We start from the raw sequence: 24985 nt of genomic DNA, 5'->3' as shown, positions 1-24985 counted from the left end.
GAGAAGGGGGAAGAAGGGGGAGGTGGTAGAAGTGGGGGAAGAAGGGGGAGGGGGAAGAAGGGGGCAGGGTGGAAGAAGGAGGAGGGGAGAAGGTGGAGAGGGGCAGAAGGGGAGGGGGAGAGGGTGAGGGGGGAGAGGGGGAGGGGGAGTGGCGGAAGAAGGGAAGGGGGGAAGAAGGGGGAGGGGGGAGGGGGGAAGAAGGGGGAGGGGGAGAGGGGGTAGAAGAGGGGGGAGGGGTAGGAAGGGGGAGGGTTGAGGAGAGGAAGAAGGGGGAGGGGGAAGGGGGGAAGAAGGGGGAGGGGGGGAAAAGGGGGAAGAAGGGGGAGGGGGGAGGGGAAGAAGGGGGAGGGGGGAAGAAGGGGGAGGGGGAAGGAGGGGGAGGGGCGGAGAAGGGGGAGTGGGGGAAGGGGGATGGGGAAGAAGGGCGAGGGGGGAAGAAGGGGGCGGGTGTAAGTAGTGGGAGGGGGAGAGGGGGGAGGGGGAAGCAGGGGGAGGTGGGAAGAAGGGGGAATGGGAAGAAGGGGGAGGGGGAATAAGGGGGAGCGGGGAGGGGGGAAGAAGGGGGAGGGGGAGGGTGGAAGAAGGGGAGGGGGAAGAAGGGGGAGCGGGGAGGCGGGGAGAAGGGGGAGGGGGAGGGGCTGAAGAAGGGGGAGGGGGAGGGGGAGGAAGGGGGAGGGGGAGGGGGAGGAAGGGGGATGGGGGAGTGGGGAAGAAGGGGGAGGGGAGGAAGGGGGACGGGTGAGGGTGGAAGAATGTGGAGGGTGGGAGGGGGACGAAGGGGGATGGGGAGGCGGGAAAAAGGTAGAGGGGGAGGGTGTAAGAAGGGGGAGGGGGAGGGGGAAGAAGGGGGAGGGGGGAGGAAGGGGAGGGGGAGGGGGAGGAAGGGGGATGGGGGAGTGGGGAAGAAGGGGGAGGGGAAGAAGGGGGGCGGGTGAGGGTGGAAGAATGTGGAGGGTGGGAGGGGGACGAAGGGGGATGGGGGAGGCGGGAAAAAGGTAGAGGGGGAGGGGGGAAGAAGGGGGAGGGTGAGGGGGGAAGAAGGCGGAGGGGGGAGGGGGAAGAAGGGGAGTGGGGGAGGGGGGAAGAAGCGGGAGGAGGGGAGGTTGGATGAATGGGGAGCGGGGGAGGGGAGAAGAAAGGGGAGGAGGGGGGAAGAAGGGGGAGGAGGGGGGAGGAGGGAAGAAGCGGGAGGGAGAGGGTGGAAGGAGGGGGAGATGGTAAGGAGGGGAGAGGGGGAGAGGTTGGGAGGGGGGAGAGGGGGGCGAGGGGAGCGCCCTGTCAGCCCGAGACCCGACAACCGCCCCCCCTGAGCCACGGCCCACGCCTCCCCGAACCCCGCCCCCCGATCTCCCGATTCCCACCCCTCGATATCCCGCGGCCCGATCTCCCAAGCCCCGCCCCCGATCTCCCGAGACCCGATCTCCCGAGCCCCGCCCCCCGATCTCCCGAAGCCTGATCTCCTGAGCCCCGCCTCCCGCCCGCCCTAGCCCCGATCTCCCGAGGCCCGATCTCCCGAGCACCGCCCCCGATCTCCCGACCCCGCCCCCCCATCTCCCGATGCTCGCCCCCCTCCGATCTCCCGAGGCCTGATCTCCCGAGCCCCGCCCCCCCAGAGCCCAGATCTGCCGAACCCCGATCTCCCGAGCCCCGCCCCCCACCCGAGCCGGCTTCAGGAGCGGAGAGAGGCCACCGCGCAACCTACCGCGTGAGGCCCGGACGGACTCAAGTCGCGTGTGCTGACGCCTACCCCACCCGCCTTTACTAAGATGGCAGCGGTGGCGATGCTCGGCTCAGGACCGCCCCTCCAGCCTTCACAAAGATGGCAGTCATCACGAGCCGCTTGTTGAGCGTGATGGGAGGTGCCTAGCTCGGGTGTGGCTGGGCAACAGAGGCCCAGGCTTACAGGCCTGGAAAAACGGTGAAAGGTAGGAAAATTCTAGATGTTAGAGAAAAGATTTACAAATAAATTAACTTTTTTAAAAAACAATTTGTGTTTTAAATGCAACTTTTTTTTTGGTGGAAATGTAGATTTGAAAAGAAACCCGCAGAAAGTGGGAAAAAGAAATGAAGAGTTTGGAATCAAGATGGCGGCCACTCGCCTCGGTTCAGAATGATAAGGCCCGCCCACACATGCACCGATTGCTCAACCGTCAGGTCACTGAAATGTAGGATTGATCAATTAGCACGTCACTCAACTGTAGGGTGGCCCGCCCGCACACACAATGAACCCACCCCCACTCGATGCAAATGAGCGGATAATGAGCATAATTTTGAATGTTTTTTCGATGCCATCGGCAAAATTTTTGTCCGACCGTCAGCACAATTTTTGTCTGAGCAAAAAGTAAATACGCCTACATGAGTCACCTAATGAAGAGCTTTTTTTTGATATTACACATGTACGCTCTGTAACTTTTCATTTTATAGCCGGACAGAGAGACAGACAGAGAGACAGGCAGAGAGACAGACATTGAGACAGACAGAGAGACAAATCCTTTTATATATATCGATACGTTAATGTTTAATATTTATCAAAATGATCAGCGATCCGAATAGCGACCCCTGGGTGACATCACTGCATAATTCCCTCCAAGCTGAACAAAAAGCATTTACCACTGCTCTTTGGTTTCTGTCTCTTAGCCAATGTCAGAACCGCACTGTTACTGTCCCTTTGGTGCTAACAAGTTTATTCAAAGGCACTTTGTAAAATGTGTTTTAAAATTCCGTATAAACAACGTCAACCACATTATGCTCATCAGCTCTCTCCATTACTTAATCAAAGAACTCAATCAAAATTATCGGGAATAAGACCTCTAGAAGATTCCCCACCACTGACCTTTGCCTGACTGGCCTGTAGTTGCAGGGTTTACCGCTCTCTCCTTTCTTAACAGTAGCAATTTTTGCAACCCTACAAGCCTCTGGCCGCACTCCCATATCCAATGAGGACTGAAAGGTTCCGGCCAGATCTTGCTCAATTTCACCATTCCTTCCCTCAGCAACCCTCATATATCCTATCCAGACAGAAGAAATGTTCTACTTTACTGTGTTACAAAACGTGCAGGATTGAAAGGGGTTAACTGAAGTTGTTTGTTCAGTGACTGTAATTCATATCAGTCTCCACGGGTTAACTGAAGCTGTTTGTTCAGTGACTGTATTTAATGTCATTCTCCATGACCCTTAATTGCATCAGAGCAGGGTTCCCCTCTTTTATTAATAAGGGGCTCCTTTCATTTTGTTATCCCATAGTGTCAGTGAGAGCATCACCTCTGGCACTAACAGGGATCAGTGTGCTGCTCAACAGAGAGTGAGTCGGTATCTGAGAACAGTCGATTGGAATGTTACAACAATGGGCAAGAGTTTCTCCTGGGCGTTTGACTTTCTTTCTACATATTATGATTATCTATCATTGGCAAATAAGATCTATTACGGGCTTATGACAATTGAATGCATTTACTATCCACTCCTTGCTGTTGTTGGTGTACCTGGTAAGTCTCTCTATCCTGTTTTATTTGTCTAAACCTTGATTAACTGCATTACTGTTCTTGCCTTGTACCCTCCCCTCCTTGCTGCGAATATTGTTCCTGTTAAGTCTCTGTATCCAGCTATTAACTTTGCCTACTTTATTACAATTCTCATAAGTTACTCTCTCGTCCTTGCTGCTGTTGTTGTTCCTGTTACTTCTCCACATCCATCAATTAGATAGGTACACCACGTCTCTCTGTATTGCTGTGTTTGTCATTTAAATTTGGGAAGACTAAAGCCATTGTCTTCGGTCCTTGTCACAAACTCCCTTTTTTATCTGCCAGTTCATTTCCCCTTCCAGAACAATGCCTGAAGATGAACCAGACTGTTCGAAACGTTGGCATTCTCATTGACCTGAGCTGAGTTCCGACCTCATATTCTCTGAAACATCAGTCCTGCCTACTAAAACCTCCATAATATCGACAGTCTCAGTCCCTCCTCAGCCTATCTGCTGCATAAATCCTCACCCGTGCCTTGGTTAAATTCCAAAATGGCTATTCCAATATTCTCCTGGCTGGCCTCCCAGTTACAAGCCTCCATAAGCAAGAGCTCATCCACAACTCTGCAGCCCACATCCTACCATGTCCCGTTCACCATCACCCTTTTGCTCGCTGAGCAGCATTTGCTCCCGATCGGGAAATGCCTCGTTCTGAATATTCACAACCATCAGATCAATTCCCACCATGGCCTCACCCCTCCAATTAGTCCCATTCCCCAGTTCTTTTTCTATAGTCCTCCAAATTGTTACCTCTCAAGTATTTATCCTATTCCCCTTTTAAATTAATTTCTTCACATCTGTACCTCTCCCAGTCATTCTGTCTTTTTTTTCTTTCTCTCTGTCACTCACTCTCCCTATTCTATCTATCTGTCTCGTGCTCATACAAAGATCGAATGGTACAGCACAGAAGGAGGACATTCGGCCAAACATTTCCATGCCATCTCTTTCAATGAGCTGTATTATCAGTCCTACTCTTTAGCCAGAGCCCTGTAAAAAATGTTCCTCTTCGCTAATTATTCAATTCGCTTTCGAAAGTTACTATTGAATCTACTTCCACCACGTTCTCAGACAGTGCATTTCAGATCGCAACAATTCACTGTGTAAAGTAAGTTCTCCTCATCTCTACTCTGGGTCTTTTGCCTACTACCTTAAATCTGTAACCTCTGGTTACCCACCATTCTGCCACTGGAATAAAATAGATTTATGTAATCTTTCAAATCCAATCAAAATTTAGGTTATCTATATTAAATCTCCCCTTATGTAGAAGGACAAAGATAGATCAAGTGTAAAAGTTTTCAATTGTGGAAAGACCAATTTTAAGAAGCTGAGATGTCATTTAGCAAAAGTGAACTGGAAAAATATACTTGAAGGTAAATCAGTGTCAGAGCAATGGGAGGCATTCAAGGAGGAGATAGTAAGGGTTCACTGCCAATATGTTCCCACAAAGAAAATAGGAAAGGAAAGACTTGCATTTATATAATGCCTTTCACGACCACCGGACGTCTCAAATCGCGTTACAGCCAATGAAGTACATTTGACGTGGAGTCACTGTTGCAATGTGGGAAATGCGGCAGCCAATTTGCACACAGCAAGGTCCAACAAACACCAATGAGATAATGACCAGATTATCTGATTTTTTACGGTGATTGAGAGTAAATTATTGGCCAGGACACCGGGGCTAACTCCCCTGCTCTTCTTCGATATAGTGCCATGGGGTATTTTACATCCACCTGAGAATGCAGAAGTTGCCTTTGTATACCATCTCATCTGAAGGCCGGCACCTCAGACAGCGCACACTCAGCAATGTACTGGAGTGTCAGCCTAGATTTAAGTACTCAGGTCACTGGAGTGGCATTTGAACCCACAGCATTGTGACTCAGGGGTGAGTGTGCTACCCACTTAGCCACAGGTGACAAAAAGGATGGGACTGGACAATCAAATCTAGGGCCCACTGGATGTCAAGAAGCATACAGGGAAACATACGTGAAATAAGGGAATCCTTTGACAGAGACTGAGAGCTCACTTATACAGAAAGCCTTGAGGTGTATAGAAAGAGCAGGGGTTGCATACGATTACATAGGATACACGGTGCAGAGACAGGCCATTTGTCCAAATTAACTCAGCTGGAGATCAAGCTGCACTCGAGACTCCTCCCGTGTTCCTCGTCTAATTCTATCAATACAACACTCTATGTCCTTCTCCCTCATAAGTTTATCTAACCGCCCCTTAGAAGAATCCATACTATTCACTTCAACCTCTCCCTGTGGTAGCGAGTTCCACATTCTCATCCCTCTCTGGGTAAATAAGTTAATTCTGAATTCCCTATTTGATTTCTTGGTGACTGTCATATATTGATGACTTCCAGTTTTGATCTTCCACAAAAGTGGAAACAATCTCTCTGTTTCTACTCTATCAAAACCTTTCATGATTTTAAAGACTTCATTTAGGTCACCACTCAGCATTTTCTGTTCAAGAGAAAGGATACACAGGCTGTTCATCCTTTCATGATAGGTGTCCCCTCGCATTTCTTGTATCATCTTTGTAAATCTGCTCTGCACCCTTTCACGTGCCTCCATATCATTTTAATTATTATAGCGACAAAAGTTGCACAGAGTAGTCCAAGGGTGGTCTAACCAAGTCCTCACCAAGGTTCGATAGAAGTTTAGCAGAACTTCCCTACTTTTCAATGCTATCCATCTACAAATAAACCCTAGTACATGGTTTGCTTTTTGTATGGATTTGTTAAACTCTGTCGATAATTTTCAGTGATGTGTGTATTTGTGCTCCTAGGGCAGCACGGTGGCATCGTGGTTAGCACTGTTGCCTCACAGCGCCAGGGACCCGGGTTCAAATCCGGCCTCGGGTGACTGTCTGTGTGGAGTTTGCACATTCTCCCCGTGTTTGTGTGGGTTTCCTCCGGGTGCTCCAGTTTCCTCCCACAGTCCAAAGATGTGCGGGTTAGGTTGATTGGCCATGATTAAAATTGGCCCTTAGTGTTAGGGGGGATTACATACGTGGGGTTACGGGGTTATGGGGATAGGGCTTGGGTGGGATGGCTGTCGGTGTAGGGACCGGGTGCTAGGGTTTGGATGATCAGCCATGATCTCGTTGAATGGCAGAGCAGGCTCGAAGGTCCGAATGGCATACTCCTGCTCCTATCTTCTATGTTTCTATGTTAGATCCGTTTGCTCCTCTACCCCTTTATAGATTTATATTTTCCAAGTAATATGTAACCTCGCTATTAGTCTTATCAAAATATAATACATCACATTTATCTGTGGTAAATTTAATTTGCTCATTCTATAACGATTCTGCACGTTTTTAATGTGTTCTTGTAATTTGTTGCAGTGCTCCTCAGTATTGGCCATCCCCTCCAATTGGGTGTCGTCCACAAATTTAATAATTGTGTTTTTGATTCCAATGTCTAAATCGTTAATATAAATTTTGAACAACAGTGGTCCCAGCACTTATCCTTGTAGATCACCACTACCCACCTTCTGCCTCTCTGAATTGCTACGCTTTACCCCACTCTGTGTTTCAGTCTTGAATCCAGCTAGCTATCCATTCTGCTACTTGTCCCCTGATTCCGCATTCCCTGACCTAATTTATTAGACTCTTATTGGATAGCGTATCAAAGGCCTTGTGAAAATCTAGATGGATTACATCTACTGCGTTACCGTTGTCTACTCTCTCTGTTACCTCTTCAAGAAATTCAACTAGATTGGTTAAGCAAGACTTTTCCTTTTGAAATCCATGCTGAGTATTTCTAGATGTTCTTCTATTTTCTCCTTTAGTAGCGTTTCCATTATTGTTCCTACCACCGATTTAATCTGACTGGTCTATAGTTCCATGGACATGGTCTATCTCCCTTCATTGATAAAAGTGTTACGTTAGCTATCCACCCGTCCTCTGGCACTACACCTTTTTCTAACGAATTATTAAATGTGTGTTATGATGCCTCAACTATCTTTTCCCTAGATTCTCTTAAAATGCGTGGATGTAATCCATCAACACCAGGAGTTTTATGCCCTTTGATTTTGATCAGTTTTTTTAGTATATCTCTTCATTTTAATTTAATTGTAGTTAACTCATTATTAACCTCATATTCCAATGTCGTCTCCACCTGTTCTACCTACCTGGTAAATACTGAAGCAAATGAATTATTTAAAATCACTGCCAATTCTATATTGCTGCCTGTGATATTATCCTCTCCATCACTTACTGGCCCTATTCCAAACCTGATATTCCTTTTTTATTGATATACCTGGAAAATATTTTAATATTTTCTTCTATGTTCCTTGATAATTTAATTCCATAGTTCGTGGTTGCCTTCCTAATTGTTTTTTGAATTCTCCTCTAATCCCTTCATGTTCTACCTTATCATACTCTCCCCTGTCGTCCATGTACTTAATGTATGCCACATTCCATGTGTTCAATTTTTCCCTTATGTCTTTATTCATTCACGGTGACTCTTGAGTGTTTATCTTGTTCTTGTTCATAAGCAGAATATATTTTTCTGGATTCTATTGAATACTCATTTAAATGTTTCCCATTGCTGTTGTAAGTCACTGTTTGCCAATGTTGTCCTTTTAATTTCCAAGTGTTACTCTCAGCCCCTCAAAATCAGCAGTTGTCTAACCTATTACCTTGCACTTTGTCATCATTATGTCCTTCTCAATTATTATCTTAAAGCATATTATATTATGGTCAATATTGCCTCGATGTTCCGCTTATCTGTTCTGGCACATTCTCCATTATTACATCCAATAGTGACTCATCACTTGTTGGGCTTTTTAAATGTTGTTTTCGAAAGGAATCTTGTACACATTGTAGGAACTCCATTCCCTTATCCCCTTTACCTGCCTCAATTGTCCAAATAATATCTTGGTATTTGAAATACCCCATGATTATTATTCTAGGTTTTTTACTAATTTCACTAATCTGTCTGCATATGTATTCCTCCAACTCTCTTCCACTATTAGGTGGACTGTTGACTACACTATTAATGTGACTGATCCTTTCCTGTCTTCCATCTCTATCCACATGAATTCTATTTATGTCTTGCTGAGAGCTGCATCACTTTTTTCTACTGCCATTATGATATTTCTAATAAGTAGAGCTACACCACCTCCACTTACTCCCTCTCGCTATAATTTCTGAATACCTTATATACTGCAATGCTTACTTTCCAGTCATGATTTTCCGGTAGCCATGTCTCAAGGAAAGCAAAGAGAGGGAATGAAAATATATTAACAAGTTGAAACAAGGAAAATCCAAAGATCTTTTATAAATACATAACGAGCAAGATGATAACTAAGGAGAGAGTATGGCCTTTTGGAGACCAAAAACGTAACCTGTGTGTGGAGGCAGAAGACATGGGTAAAAAATTTAAAGCCCATGGGATCCAAGGAAAGTGGCAAGTTGGATCCAAAATTGGCTCTGTGGCAGGATGCAAAGGGTAAAGGTCGACGGGTAGTTGTGTGACTGGAAGGATGTTTCCACTGGGGATCCACAGGGCTCAGAACCAGGTCCCTTGCTTTTTGTGGTATACATCAATGATATGGACCTCCATGTAGGGAGTGATATACCTATCAATTCATCCAATGAAAAGTGACGAGTTAAGAAAGTAACTATAGGTTTTTATTGGCTAAATAACAGAGCCCACCCTCGTGGGTGATCGGATACAACAAGGAGGAATGCCAGCCAGTCGACTACCTTTATATCTCGGCAGGTAGGTGGAGTCATGGGCGGAGTCAGCAGTGGTCAGCCCAGGTATAGCAGCGTGACAAGAGGCGACCTCGTATAGTGATACAACAGTGTGAACAGTGATAACCATAGAGTAACGATATAACAGTGATAACTATAGTGTAACGATAGTGAACGATAAAAGTGGTTTACCACATTCACCCCTTGTTTAGATTTGAGTCCGGCGGGGTGAAGTGTACTACCAGCTCTGGTATGTCAGTCTGTCCGGAGGCCTCGTACGCCTTCCTGATCGTCGCAGCGGCGGTGTTGCATTATCCGGTGTTAATGCTGGTGTCTGCGTGGTCGGCGAAGGCTCGTGCGGTTCCGGCATGCCGTCTACCTGGCCTGGAATTGGGGGGGTGGTGGGGGGGGTGAAGGTGGTGTCTCCGGAGTGCCCGAGGGTGCGAGGTCTCGTAAGGAAACTGTGTCCTCCCGCCCGTCTGGGTATGCCACATAGGCGTACTGGGGGTTGGCGTGCAGGAGGTCCACCCTCTCGACCAGGGGGTCCGTTTTATGGGCCCTCACGTGCTTTCGCAGCAAGACGGGCCCAGGAGAGGCCAGCCAGGTTGGTAGCGTGGTTCCCGTAGTCGACTTCCTGGGGAAAGCAAACATTTGTTCATGGGGGGTGGCGTTGATGGCAGTGCAAAGTAGTGACCGGGTGGAATGCAGTGCTGCCGGGAGGACTTCCTGCCAGCGGGAGGTTGGGAGGCCCTTAGACTTTAAGGCTAAGAGGGCGGCCTTCCATACCGTCGCGATTTCTCTTTCTACCTGGCCGTTCCCTCGGGGGTTGTAGCTGGTGGTCCTGCTTGCAGCAATACCTCTCGCTAATAGGAACTGACGGAGTTCCTCGCTCATGAAGGAGGAGCCCCGGTCACTATGTATATAGTTTGGGAACCCGAACAAGGCGAAGAGGTCGTTCAGGCATTTAATGACCGTGGTACTGGTCATGTCTGGGCAGGGGAAGGCAAAGGGGAAACGGGAGTACTCATCAACAATGATGAGGAAGTACACATTACGGTCAGAGGACGGGAGGGGCCCCTTAAAGTCAATGCTCAGGCGCTCGAAGGGGCGGGTGGCCTTGATCAGGCTTGCTCTGTCCGGCCTAAAGAAGTGCGGTTTGCACTCGGCACAGGTCTGGCAGTTCCTGGTCATGGTCCTGACCTCCTCGATGGAGTAGGGCAGGTTGCGGGCCTTAATGAAGTGTTAAAGTCTGGTGACCCCGGGGTGGCAGATGTCGTTGTGGAGGGTCTGAAGTCTATCACTTTGCGCGCTGGCACATGTAATTCGTGACAGAGCATCGGGGGGTTCGTTCAGCTTACCTGGCCGGTACAAGATATCATAATCGTAGGTGGAGAGCTCGATTCTCCACCTCAAGATCTTGTCATTCTTGATTTTGCCCCTCAGCTTGTTATTAAACATAAAAGCGACCGAACGTTGGTCAGTAAGGAGGGTAAATCGTTTGCCTGCCAGGTAGTGCCTCCAGCGTCGTACTGCCTCCACAATCGCCTGGGCCTCCTTCTCGACCGACGAGTGTCGGATCTCAGGGCCCTGTAGGGTCCTTGAGAAGAAGGCCACCGGTCTCCCCTCCTGGTTAAGGGTGGCGGCTAGGGCGAAGTCGGATGCATCGCTCTCGACTTGGAAGGGGATGGACTCATCCACTGCGTGCATAGTGGCCTTGGCAATGTCTCCCTTAATGAGGGAGAAGGCTGTGCACGCTTCCTCCGTAAGGGGGAAGGATGTGGACTTCATGAGGGGTCTGGCTTTGTCCGCATAATTGGGCACCCATTGGGCATAGTAGGCGAAGAGCCCCAGGGTTCTCTTCAGTGCCTTTGGACAGTGGGGGAGGGGTAGCTCCATGAGGGGGCGCATTCTTTCGGGGTCGGGGCCGATGACTCCGTTCTCTACTACACAGCCAAGGATGTCAATGCGCGAGGTGTTAAACACACATTTACCCTTATTGTAGGTGAGGTTCAGCCATTGGGCCATACGGAGGAATCTCTCCAGATTAACATCGTGGTCCTGCCGGTCGTGGCCACAGATGGTGACGTTATCTTGATAGGGGAATGTGGCGTGCAGCCCGTTCTGGTCAACCATCCGGTCCATCTCCCTTTGGAAGACCGAAACCCCGTTGGTGACGCCGAAGGGGACCCTAAGGAAGTGGTAGAGGCGGCCGTTCGCCTCGAAGGCTGTATACTGGCGGTCCTCAGGGCGGATAGGGAGTTGGTGATAGGCCGACTTAAGGTCGATGGTGGAGAATACCCGGTACTGCGCAATCTGATTGACCATATCAGATATGCGGGGAAGGGGGTATGCGTCCAGCTGGGTGTACCTGTTTATGGTCTGGCTGTAGTCGATGACCAGGCGGTTTTTATTGCCGGTCTTAACGACCACGACTGGGGCACGCCAGGGGCTGGTGCTCCCCTCGATGATGCCCTCCTTCAGGAGACGCTGCACCTCAGAGCTAATGAAAGCTCTGTCCCCGGCGCTGTACCGTCTGCTCTTGGTAGCGATGGGTTTGCAGTCGGGGGTGAGGTTAGCGAACAGGGAAGGTGGCGGGACCTTGAGGGAGGATAGTCCGCAGGTGTTACGCGGTGGGCGGTTTAAATTCTGCTGGTTGTCGACTATGAGTGGGGGGAGGGGTCCGCCGTATGCTAGCGTGACGCTTTGGAGGTGGGATTGGAAGTCTAGGCCTAGTAGGACGGCAGCGCATAGCTGGGGCAGGACGAGGAGTTTAAAATTTTTATACTCCGTACCCTTAACCGACAGGGTCACAACACAGTAGCCGCTGATGTCTGTGGCGTGTGACCTCGATGCCATTGAGATCCGGTTGCGCGTTGGCAGGACAGGGAGGGAGTAGTGGCTCACCGTGTCTGGGTGGATGAAGCTCTCCGTGCTTCCGCTGTCGAACAGGCAGGTCGTGGCGTGGCCGTTTACTTTGATGTCCATCATCGACTTGGACAGGTGATGCGGTCGGGCCTGGTCCAGTGTGACGGAGGCTAGTGTATAGCTGAGCGAGTTGTTGTAGTCTGCGGTTGAGGCGGTAGTCGGGTCTAGAGGCACGGTGGTGGTCGGGCGTGGTGGGTAAAATGGCGTCTCCCACGAGGTTGGACAAAATGGCGGAGAAGATGGCTGCCCACATAACTCACATGAGGCACTGCTGGTGTCGGTTGCCTGTATCAAAGATGGCCGCCCCATGACTCACATGTGGGGATGCTGGCCTCTGTTGCCTAAAGGAAGATGGCTGCCCCCACAGCTCGCATGAGGCACTGCTGGCCTCTGATGATCCACCTCTGCAGGCCTTAGCGAAGTGGCCTTTCTTCCTGCAGTTTGAGCAGGTAGAGTTCCTGGCTGGGCAGCACGACCTCGGGTGTTTCGCCTGGCCGCAGAAGAAGCAGCCGGCGGCCCGATCGCGGGGGTCCGATGTCGGAGTCGGCACCGGGGGTGGCGGTCTCGATTGGGTCCGGGACGCCGACGCTGAGGTAGGTCCCAGGGGGGTTGCTGCGGGGGGTATCGCGGTCGGGGTCGGTCCCAAGTCCCAGGGTCGCGAGTTACAGTACCTTGAGTATGCCTCGAGGTCCCGATGGGCCACCTCTAGAGAGAGAGCGAGGGCTGCAGCTTTGTCCAGGTCGAGGTCCCTTGCTTCCAGTAGTCTTTGCCGTGAGTAGTCGGACCGCAGGCCTTTCACGAAGGCATCGCGGACATTGTCTTCAGTATTTTCTGCCGCCGTTACCGCTTTAAAGTTACAGTCTCTGCCGAGTGCTTGTAGCACCCGTAAAAATTCCTCCACGGGCTCTCCTGGCTGTTGCGGGCGGGATCTTAGGAGGTGTCTGGCATACATGGAATGTCCCAGCGTTTGGTACTGTCTTTTCAGCCGGTTGATGGCGAACTCGTATGTTTTAAGGTCCCGGATGAGTGCGAATACTTTAGGGCTCACTTGGGCGTTCAGGACTCTTAACATGGATTTCTGAGGCACGCCGGATTATCCCAGGTAGGCTTCGAAGCAGCTCAGCCAGTGTTCGAAGTCGAGGGCTGAGTTTGCTACCTGTGGGTTTAGATCCAGGTACGGTGGTCTGAGGGCTCGCAGCCAGGCCGGCTGCTGTGGCTGTTGTAGCTGGGCATCTGGCTGGTCGCTTGGCTGGTCGTTTGACTGCTCAGTTGTCGACATTTTAAAATTTAGCCAATAAAATTGATATACCTATCAATTCATCCAATGAAAAGCGACGAGTTCAGAAAGTAACTATAGGTTTTTATTGGCTAAATAACAGAGCCCACCCTCGTGGGTGATCGGATACAACAAGGAGGAATGCCAGCCAGTCGACTACCTTTATACCTGGGCAGGTAGGTGGAGTCATGGGTGGAGTCAGCAGTGGTCAGCCCAGGTACAGCAGCGTGACAAGAGGCGACCTCGTATAGTGATACAACAGTGTGAACAATGATAACCATAGAGTAACGATATAACAGTGATAACTATAGTTTAACGATAGTGAACGATAAAAGTGGTTTACCACAGGGGGCATGAATAAAGAGTTTGCAGATGATTCAAAAACTGGTCATAAGAATATAAGAACATAAGAAATAGGAGCAGGAGTTGGCCAATCGGCCCCTCGAGCCTGCTCCACCATTCAATAAGATCATTGCTGATCTGATCCTAACCTCAAATCTTCTATCACTCTCCATCCCAACTGAACCCATGTGATCTCCCGGGAGAGGTGAAAAAGCAGATAAAAAACCCAATGGCCAATTTGGGAGAAAAAATCTGGGAAATTCCTCTCCGACCCATCTAGGCGATCGAAACTCGTCCAGGAGATCACTCTGTCTCTGTATTTTCAACAGTACCTAGCTTCTGCAAAGGCGATCTCCACTCCAGCCAGGAACAGGAATAAAAGCATCTCCTGAAATCTAACACAGAATTAGAACACAAGAAGTAGGAGCAGAACCAGTCTACACGGCCCCTGGGCCCACTCCACTACCCACAGGGCCATGACCATTCTGAACCTAGACTCATGTCCAATTTCCTGCCTGCTCCCCGTAACCCTTAATTCCCTTTACTTCGAGGAAACTATCTATTTCTGTTTTAAATGTATTTAATGATGTAGCTTCCACAGCTTTCTGGGGCAGCAAATTCCACAAACCTACCACCCTCTGAGTGAAGAAGTTACTCCTCATCTCAGTTTTGAAAGAGCAGCCCCTTATTCTAAGATTATGCCCCCTAGTTCTAGTTTCACCCATCATTGGGAACATCCTCACCGCATCCACCCGATCAAGCATCTTCACAATCTTATATGTTTCAATCAGATCGCCTCTCATTCTTCTGAACTCCAATGAGTAGAGTCGCAATCTACTCAACCTCTCCTCATATGACCACCCCCTCATCCCCGGGATTAACCAAGTGAACCTTCTTTGTACTGACTCGAGAGCCAGTATGTCTTTTCTTAAGTATTATTCTGCCCTTGCAGCGCGTTCCGATGCAGAGCTAGACAGATAGCTAAAAACTTGATATCTTCCCATAAAAATCACAAGGCTTGACTTTTCTTGTAAACTTTACTGAAAGATTCTTATTGTGAAACTGAAATACAATACAGAAATGGAAGCACACATTAGTATACAAGCACATAACTGATATGCATACACAAATTTAGGTACGCCTGAGCAACGCAGTACATTTGGCATGCAACTTACCAAACACGTGGAAACACAGCTTACTGTGAATATACATTTAGCAAACTGGAAGGCATTCTCTTTAAATTAGCCCTGAACATAGTGCATCAAAATACAGCTACAAGTTTACCAGCTGGACAGAGACCGAGCACTTCCCGGCTACCTGTGTAAGTTTCCTTACAAAGAAAAGTTAAAAACTAAACATTTTCTGCAAAATATAGGGTACACAAATCATCTATAGCATTCTCAAGTGCTTACAGACAAATAGTGTCCAAGGCTGGACCGTGACAACAATATAACTTACCAGACCATGTGTGGCTGTAGGTCTGTGATATACAGTAGTTTACTTTACTGCACTTTACTGTGCTTTACTGCAGTTTACTGCGCTTTACTGCACTTTACTGCGCTTTACGGCACTTGCCAGGTACCAAATATCCACTAGGTGGCGGCACACAATGGAAACTGACCCAAATTACTCAAAACACTGAATTAACTGGAAAGCTAACATAAATTCCTAAAGGAAGGCAGCACACTCCCCGCTTGGTACAATTCCATTGTACCACTACAGATACAAAATAAAACCTAAAGAAAACGTCCTTTGGCTTCAAACATACTCAGAATCCTTTCGCTATCTTTCTTCAGAAAGGAGGACTACGATCTCTGAGACTGGCCTAAGAAACACTTTCACAGTCCCCTCCTTGACAATCTTCACCGCCACCTTCCGGCCTTCTTGTCCCTGCTTGGCAGAGTTCTGACAACCAGTCCCACTGGCAATTCATTTCTGTGTGCTTGGCTGTCTTTCAGCAAGACAACATCTCCCACTTTGACATTTGGCTTGTCTTCTGTCCATTTCCTATGGCTCTGTAGGGTGGACAAATACACCTCCTCTCCATCGCTTCCAAAAAGTTTCTGCAAGAAACTGGACTTGCTTCCACTGCTTCCCGTGCAGCTCAGCCATGTCGAAGTTTCCAGAGGGGGCTGAAATAGCACTCACCTTTGGAGTCAGTAGCATCGCTGGGGTGAGGACTGTAGGCATGTCTGGGTCGGTGGACACCGGCACCAGGGTTCTTGCATTCATGATCGCCATGACTTCATCCATGAGAGTGCTCAAGACATCGTGTGTGAGATGAGTAGATCCCGTCCGAAGCAGCTTAGCATCCAGAATACGCCTGGCAACACAGATGAGCCTCTCCCATGAACCACCCATGTGGGATGAATGCGGTGGGTTAAACACCCACGTGCATCCTTTCTTTTGGAGTTAGCTTCTTACTGCTGCATTGTCCGTGTGGATGTCCAACTCCTTACAGGCACCCAGGAAGTTAGTCCCTCTGTCGGAGCGGAGAAGTTTGGCTGGACCACGGATTGAGATAAACCGCCTCAGGGCATTGATGGTTAGGAAAGCTTTGTCGTCCATGGATAGTGCTGGCTTGTCATCATCCTTGGACCTTTCAAACACTGAGCATCCTAGGCTGTCTGTGCTCACAGTGAGGCCTGCCTCTTCCTCACAGGCAGAGGCGGTTGACCTATGATGCTGCGTCGTGCCGTCATAGTCTTCCTTTACCTGGATCCTGTTTGGGCATGGGTCAGACAGGATGTGCGACCGTTGTGCAACATGTTTGCTTTATAGACGTTGACATCCGCTGTTTTGTTGGCTGTTCCCAGGCAAACTCCACCCACAAGGACCCATCCCAGGTCAAGCCACTGCGCAAAAGGAGCATTGTGCGGCCCGTTGATTTCCTCACGCACCTTGTGCACCCTTTAGAAGTCTCTTCCCAAGAGCAGGAGGATTGGAGCGTCTGGGTCCACACATGGAATCTTGTTGGCAACTGACTGTAGGTGGGGCTGATGGCGTGCGACCTCTGGGGAGGGAATTTCCGTCCTATCATCTGGCATCATGTCACACTTAATTAAGGTGGGGAGGGGAAGCTGTAGTTTCCCATCCATGGACTCGATCATGAAGTTGCCGAATCTCCTACCCGTAGTCTCTGTTGTCCCTGAACAGGTTTTTAGCATGTATGGAGCTGCGCTGGCCTTGACTTCAAAGAGACTGAAGAATTCTGTCTTCGCTAGAGACTTGTTACTTTGCTCATCAAGCACTGCATACATCTTGATTGCCTACTCCTTTCTCCCTGCAGGATATGCTTTAACCAAGCAGATTTTGGAGCATGAGCGTGGGCTGCTTGCATTTTCACAAACCTCTGTACACTTGGAGGTGACTGAAGAAGATGTGCTTTCGCTTTGCTCCCCGCTATCCTCTTTATCAACCGCAGTACTCTCGGTGGTCGAAGGAGGAGGAGCTGGATGCAGTGCTGCGCTGTGTTTTTCACTTTTGCACTCAAAGCACTTGATTGTCGCCTTGCAGTCTTTTGCCATGTGCATAGTCGACCCATAACACCTGAAGCAGATGCGATTCTCTTTCAGGTATGATTTGCGCTCATCAATAGGCTTGCCTCTAAAGCTTCGACACGTTTTGATTGGGTGGGGCTTCTTGTGTATTGGACAATAACGATCTGGGTCATCCACTTTATTCCCAGCAGAACTGGATAGGTTGACTGATGGATCGGCTGGAACATCTGTTATGTGCACGCTCGCAGAGGCTTTGTTGCTGTACTTTGTGCGTTTCTCTGTTCTCGAAGGAGCGTAACTGTTGGAGGTGGAGAAAGTGAAACTTGGATGTTTCCTCACCTTTGCCTGTTGTTGGACCAACCTGGAGAAGAGAGAGAAAGGGGGAAATGCCACTCCGTAGTCCTCCTTGTATTTGGAACCTTTAGCTATCCATTTCTCTTGAAGGTTGCAGGGGAGCTTTTCGACTATTGGGTTGACCCCATGAGCTGTATCCAAATACGAGAGGCCTGTCAGGTAACCTTCTCCATTAGCACACTCCATTTCGAGGAGGATGTCACCCAGTTCTCGAAGCTCGACATTATCTTTGTTGGTTAGCTTCGGAAAGTCCTCAATCTTCTTAAGCAGTGCGTGTTCATTGACTGCTGGTGTCCCATAACCGTCTTCGAGACGTTGCCAAACCAGGTTGAGGCCTGCTGTGGGATTGTGGACGTGTGCTGAGCAAATTCTCCTCGCCTGTTCTGACGACTCAGCTCCGAGCCACTTTGTCACCAAATCTAGTTTTTCTCTGGGTGACGGATTCAAGTCCTTGGTGGTACTCAGGAAGGATGCTTTCCATAACCAATAACTTTCAGGATGGTGATGAAATTCTAGAAGACCTGAACTTAGCAATTCTCGGTGGATGAGGTGCCTAGCGAGGTCTTGTGCGCCTTTTGGATCGGGTGAGGACTGCTTGGCTGGATAGGCCGAGTGCTGTGGAGGTCTCTGCAGGTAAGTCTTACTTGTTTCTTCTTTTTAAGCTCAGTGCCTCTGAAAACAGGCTGTGTGTTAATGTGGTGGGTAGCTGGTTCTGCGTCGAGATACCTGGATGTTTCCTTGAAGAACAATTTGGAGTGTTGTTGGACATACTCACTTGTACGTTGCACTAGACTGAGGGGCTGTTCTGGAACATATGGTTCATGGCTGTGCTCCCCGCCTTCATTCTCCTTACCTTCTTCATAAGCTGCAGCTTCAACTTCAGCGGCAGCGGCTGCTCTCTGGCTTTGGAGAATGTGGAGACTGGCGTCGAGGTCAGCTCTCTGCTTCGTCACACTAGCGTCGAGGTCAGCTCACTGCTTCATCATTCTAGCTTCTTTTTCAGCGAAGGACAATTGAGCCTGGGCAGCTTTTGCCTTGGCATGTGCTTTGGCGGCTGCAGAAGCTGTCGATGACGACGGTCTGCTGGACCGCCGAGATGATCTGGAGGATGCTTTAGAGGACTGTGACTTGGCATCATTTGCTCGAAGAGGCTCATGCTACTCGGTTGGCTGGACGACGTCCTCTATGGTATATTGTCTTCCTGAGCGTAGACTCATGGTAGCTGAGTGGTATCTTCTTGTGCTTGAGCCCGCTGTGCTGTTGCCTTTTCACTATTCTGCCCTTGCAGCGCGTTCCTATGCAGAGCTAGACAGATAGCTAACAACTTGATATCTTCCCATAAAAATCACAAGGCTTGATTTTTCTTGTAAACTTTACTGAAAGATTCTTATTGTGAAAAGACAAATAGTCTCCAAGGCTGGAGCGTGACAACAATATTACTTCCCAGACCATGTGTGGCTGCAGGTCTGTGATATACAGTAGTTTACTTTACTGCACTTTACTGTGCTTTACTGCACTTTACTGCTCTTTACTGCACTTTACTGCGCTTTACTGCACTTGCTAGGTACTAAATATCCACGAGGTATCAGCACACAATGGAAACCGACCCAAATTACTCAAACCCCTGAATTAACTGGAAAACTAACATAAATTCCTAAAGGAAGGCAGTACAAGTATGGAAACCAAAACTGTATGCAATATTCCAGGTGCGGTCTCACAAATACATTGTACAACGGCAGCAATACCTCCCTGTTTTTATATTCTATCCCCCTAGCAATAAAAGCCATCATTCCATCGGCCTTCTTGATCTCTTGCTGCACCTGCATACTAACTTATTGAGTTCCGTGCACCAGGACCCCCAGATCCCTTTGTACTACGGTACTTTGCAGTTTCTTGCCATTAAGATAATAACTTGCTCTATGATTTGTCCTGCCAAAGTGCATAACCTCACACTTTCCAGTATTGTATTCCATCTGCCAAATCTCTGCCCACTTCATTAGCCTGTCTATGTCACTTTGCAGGTTTTTTATGTCCTCCTCACTCATTACATTCCCTCCCATCTTTGTATCATGTGCAAACTTTGATATGTTACACTCGGTCCCCTCCTCCAAATCGTTAATATAGATTGTAAAGAGTTGGGGACCCAGCACTGAACCCTGCGGAACACCACTAGTTACTGATTGCCAGTCTGAGAATGAATCAATTATCCCAAATCTCTGCTTTCTGTTAGAGAGCCAATCCTCCACCCACGCCAGATTATTACCCCCAATCCCGTGATTTTTTATCTTGCGCAATAATCTTTTGTGTGGCACCTTGTCAAATGCCTTTTGGAAGTCTAAATAAATTACTTCCACTGGTTCTCCTTAATCCACCCTGTATGTTACTTCCTCAAGGTACTCAAGCAAATTTGTCAAACATGACTTCCCCTTCATGAAACCATGCTGAGTTTGTCCTATTAAATTATGTTTATCCAAATGTTCCGTTACTGTCTCCTTAATAATGGAATCTAACATTTTAACAACAACAGGTGTTAGGCTAACAGGTCTATAGTTTCCAGCCTTCTGCCTACTACCCTTTTTAAATAAGGGTGTTACATTAGCAGTTTTCCAATCTGCCGGGACCTTTGCTGAGTCCAGGGAGTTTTGGAAAATTATTACCAATGCATCCGCAATCCCTACCGCCACTCCCCTCAAGAGCCTAGGATGTAAGCCATCAGGGCCAGGGGATTTATCCTGCTTGAGTCCCATTATTTTACCAATACCACTTCCTTAGTGAGTTTAATCGTATTTAGCTCCTCCCACCCTAGAGCCCCCTGTTTGTCCAGTGTTGGGATATTCTTAGTATCCTCTACCATAAAGACTGATACAAAATATTTGTTCAGCATTTTTGCAATCTCCATGTTTCCCACCATTAATTTCCCGGTCTCATCCTCTAAGGGACCAACATTTACTTTAGCCACCCTTTTACTTTTTATATAACTATAGAAACTTTTGCTTTTTAAAAAAATATTTTTTGCTAATTTACTTTCATAATCTATCTTCCCTTTCTTAATCAATCTTTTAGTTATTTTTTGCTGTCTTTTAAAGACTTCCCAATCTTCTATCCTCCCGCTAGATTTTGGTTATCTTATATGCCCTTGTTTTAGTCAGATACTATCCTTAATTACTTTACTTAGCCACGTATGGCTATAATTTCATTTGCACCCTTTATTCCTCAGTGGAATATATTTATTTTGGAAGTTGTAAAATAACTCCTTAAATGTACACCACTGATCATGTACCGTCTTACCCTTTAATCTATTTTCCCAGTCCACTCTAATCAATTCCGCTCTCATACCTTCATAGTCTCCTTAATTCAAGCTCAGCACGCTTGTTTGAGATCCAACCTTCTCACCCTCTACTTGAACATGGAATTCAACCATGTTATGGTCACTCTTTCCAAGGGGAACCTTTACTACGACATTTTTAATTAATCCTATCTCATTACACAGGACCAATTCTAAGGTTGCTTGCCCCCTGGTCGGTTCAGTTACATACTGCTCAAGAGACCCATCCCTAATACATTCAATGAACTCATTCTCAAGGCTGCTCTGCCCAATTTGATTTGTCCAGTTAATATGAGAGGTAAAATCCCCCATAACTATAGCTGTTCCCTTATTACAAGCCTCAACTTTTTCCTGATTAATACTCTGTCCAACAGATTTGCAAATGTTCAGAGGCCTACAGACTACGCCCACTAGTGTTTTTTCCCCTTATTATTCCTTATCTCCAAGCAAAATGTTTCACTACCCTGCTCCTTTGACCCAATATCATTTCTCTGTATTATAGTGATTCATTCCTTTATTAACATAGCCACCCCACCTCCTCTCCCTTCCTGCCTGTCCTTTCTAATTGTTAAATAACCTGGTATGTTTAATTCGCAGTCATGGTCACCCTGCAGCCATGTTTCTGTAATGGCCACAAGATCATACCCATATGTAGTTTTTGTGCCGTTAACTCATTCATTTTCTTACGAATGCTACGTGCATTCAGGTGAAGATCTTTAAAATATGTTTTGTGACACTTTGTTCCTGTTTTTTCCCTTTTACTCCTTTACCTTTTGCTCCATACGCTCTCTCCCTACCTGACACGTTCTGTTTTTTAATATCCCCACTGTTACCTAAGTCTATGACCTTCTCCGTTGCCATTTCTGTTATTTGCTCTCGAGAAGCCTCCCCCCCACTAACTAGTTTAAAGCCTTCTCTACAGCCCTAGTTATATGATTCACCAGGTCTCTAGTCCCAGCACTGGCCAAGTGGAGTCTGTCCCAATGGAACAGCTCCCTCCTGTCCCAGTACAGGTGCCAGTGTCCCAAGAATCAAAACCCATTTCTCCCACACCAGCCTTTGAGCCACGCATTTAACTCTTTAATTTTATTTATCCAAGCCAAATTCGCTCGTGGCTCAGGTAATAATCCAGAGATTATTACCCTTCAGGTTCTGTTTTTTAATTTGACCCCAAGCTGCTCATACTCCTTTAACTGAACCTTCTTCCTTGTCCTATCTATGTCGTTTATACAAACATGGACTACGACAACTTGATCCTCCCCCTCCCACTCCTAGTTTCTTTACAGCCCAGAAGAGATGTCCTTAACCCTGGCACCGGGCAGGCAGCACACCCTTCGGGACTCCCGCTCTTGACTGCAGATAACCCTATCTATCCCCCTAATGATACTATCCCCTACCACTACAATATTTCATTTTACTCCCTCCACTTGAATGGGCCCCTGTACCACGGTGCTGTGGCCAGGGTGCTCATCCTCCCTGCAGTCCCCACTCCCGCCCTCACAGGGAGTAAGAACCTCGATGCTGCTTGACAAGAGCAAGGGCTGCGGCTCCTTCAACACTACATCCTGGATCCCTGTACGTTCCTCACTCGTAGTCACACCGCCCTGTCACTGACCACGGACTACATCTGCAGTAATTAATTTCATAGATGTGACTGCCTCCTGAAACATAGAGTCCGGGAACTTCTCCCCCTCCCTGATGTGTCGCAGTGTCTGAAGCTCGGTCTCAAGCTCTTTAACATGGTGCTTGATTTCCTCTAGCAGCAAACACTTATCGCAAATGTAATCACCGTGAGCCTCAATGGGGTCCACCAGCTCCCACATTTCGCAACAGTGACACATCACATGTTCACCCATATCTGTGTAATTAATTAAATTTCTTATTATTAGTTATGAAGACCCTCTGGCCCGATATAGATTATAATATTACACCACTATTTCATAGGACTTACCAACGTAAAGGTATAGAAGAGAAGGAAGAGGACCTACCAGCCAGCTGAACACCAACCTCCCTCGTGAATGCTGTCTGGGGGACCTGTTCAGTTGATTTGCTTCGCCGCTCCATGACCTCAGTGTTGGATTAGCCTGAGAGAGGGAAGCAAAATAGAGCAAAAAGCACCCGCTCACCTGAACTCTCAAACTTAGCAAACTCTACTTACACACAATGCGACCGCACTCAGCGCTACCGCACTAAGCCCGCCCCTTTTTATACGTGGCTTCTACTTCCGGTTTAAACTGCCCAACAGCTTAATTTAGTCTAAAAAATTAAACTTACTTCAAATAATCACTTTTTACTGAATACAATTCAGTAAATGCACTTAAAAGACTTTTCCTGCCACTTGTCAGAGTCTGCTTAAACTCAATGCGACTTGCACTCAGCCTGCAGCACTAAGCCCGCCCTTTTTATACCCGGATTATACTCCCGGTTTAAACTCCCCAACAGCTTAATTTACTCTAAAAAATTAAACTTATTTAAATAATTCACTTCTTTACTCACTAAAATTCAGTAAATGCACTTAAAAGACTTTTTCTGCCACTTACCAAAGTCTGCTTAAATTCAATGCGACTTGCACTCAGCCAATATGGTGGATAGTGAGGAAGAAAGCTGTAAACTGCAGGAAGATATCAATGGACTGGTGAGGTGGGCAGAAAAGGGACAGATTAATTCAATCCGAAGAAGAGGGGAGGGCTAACAAGGCAAGGCAATAAAAAATAAATGGTAGGATAATGATAATTGTGGAGGATCAGAGGGACCATGAAGTGCATGTCCACATATGCCTGAAGGTAGGAGGACAGGTAGTTAAAGTGGTTAAAAAGGTATACAAGATATTCCCCTTTAATAGCCGAGGCATAGAGTAAAAGAGCAGAGAGGTTATGCTAGAAGTGTATGAAGCACTATTTAGACCACAGTTAGAATACTGCGTACACGTCGGGTCACGTTACAAGAAGATTTGAGTGCACTACAGGAGGTTTACGAGGATGTTGCCATGGCTGGAGAATTTTAGCTATGAGGAAAGATTGGACAGGCTGGGATTGCTTACTTTGGAACAGAGGCGGCTGAGGGAAGATTTAAGTAAGGTGCATAAAATTATAAGCGGACTGGATAGATTATATAGGAAACAGCTATTTCCCTTAGCAGGGAGGTCAATAACCAGGGCCTTAGGTTTAACATAATCGCTAGAAGGATTCGGGGGGAGTTGTGAATTCCTTTTCCCCAGTGGGTGGTGGGAGCCTGGAACCCCCTGCCTGAAAGTGTGATAGAGGCAGAAACACTCATCACATTATAAAGTTTTTGGATGTGCACGTGAAATGCCACAACATGCAAGGTTACAGACCAAGAGCTGGAAAGTGGGATTAGGCTGAATAGCTCTTTTATGTCTGGGACAGACACGATGAAACAAATGGCCTCCTTCTGTGCCATACACTTCTATTATTCAATAGTTCTATGTTTTTGTACCTTCGCTGGTGTAAAACAAACAATCCCAGCCTCTCCAGTCTCTGCACGTAACGCTAGTCCCAGATCCCTCATACAGTTCTGGTAAATCCTTAAACCTTCCCTAACCGTTGACATGCTTGCCAAAGTGCGGTTTCCACAATTGGACACAATGCTCCAGCTGGGGCCTAACCAGTGATTTAGAAAAGGTTAGCCTTTCTTCTTGGATTTTGTTACACTGTTTGTAAAGCCAAGGACTCCGTATGCTTTATTAGGATGTTTTGCCACTTGTCCGGCCACCTTCAAAAATTTGTATAAATGCTCCCCAGGTCTGTCTGATCGTGCACCCACTTCAAAATTGTACTGTTTAGTTTATATTGCTTCTGCTCATACATCCTTCCAAAATGTATCACTTCACACATCTCTGTGTTAAATTGTTTCTGCCATGTTACTGCCCATTTCACAGCTCTGTCTATATGCTCCTGAACTCTGTTACTACCCTGCTCAATGTCAATTAACATTTCCCAGTTCCTATCATCTGCAAACTTTGGAATTATGCGCTCTATACCCAAGTCCATGGCATTGATATACAAGAAAAGAGCAATGGT

The 24985-nt window shown here is 47.5% G+C and overlaps 1 protein-coding gene across 1 annotated transcript in view; it reads left to right on the top strand.

The window, feature by feature from the left end:
- Window positions 1-3222: 3222 nt before the first annotated feature.
- The window catches only part of LOC147092035 (putative G protein-coupled receptor 139), a 42818-nt gene continuing 21055 nt past the window's right edge, over window positions 3223-24985 (top strand). The window contains exon 1 of the mRNA XM_085975607.1: window positions 3223-3482. Within this exon, the coding sequence (XP_085831733.1) occupies window positions 3344-3482 (139 nt within the window). The 5' untranslated portion in view covers window positions 3223-3343. The remainder of the gene's footprint in view (window positions 3483-24985) is intronic.

This window comes from Somniosus microcephalus, unplaced genomic scaffold, assembly GCF_052327205.1.
Source record: "Somniosus microcephalus isolate GS21.2 unplaced genomic scaffold, FLI_Smic_1.0 unresolved_chr2, whole genome shotgun sequence".
Classification (NCBI taxonomy): domain Eukaryota; kingdom Metazoa; phylum Chordata; class Chondrichthyes; order Squaliformes; family Somniosidae; genus Somniosus; species Somniosus microcephalus.
This window is presented reverse-complemented; position numbering and strand designations above follow the sequence as displayed.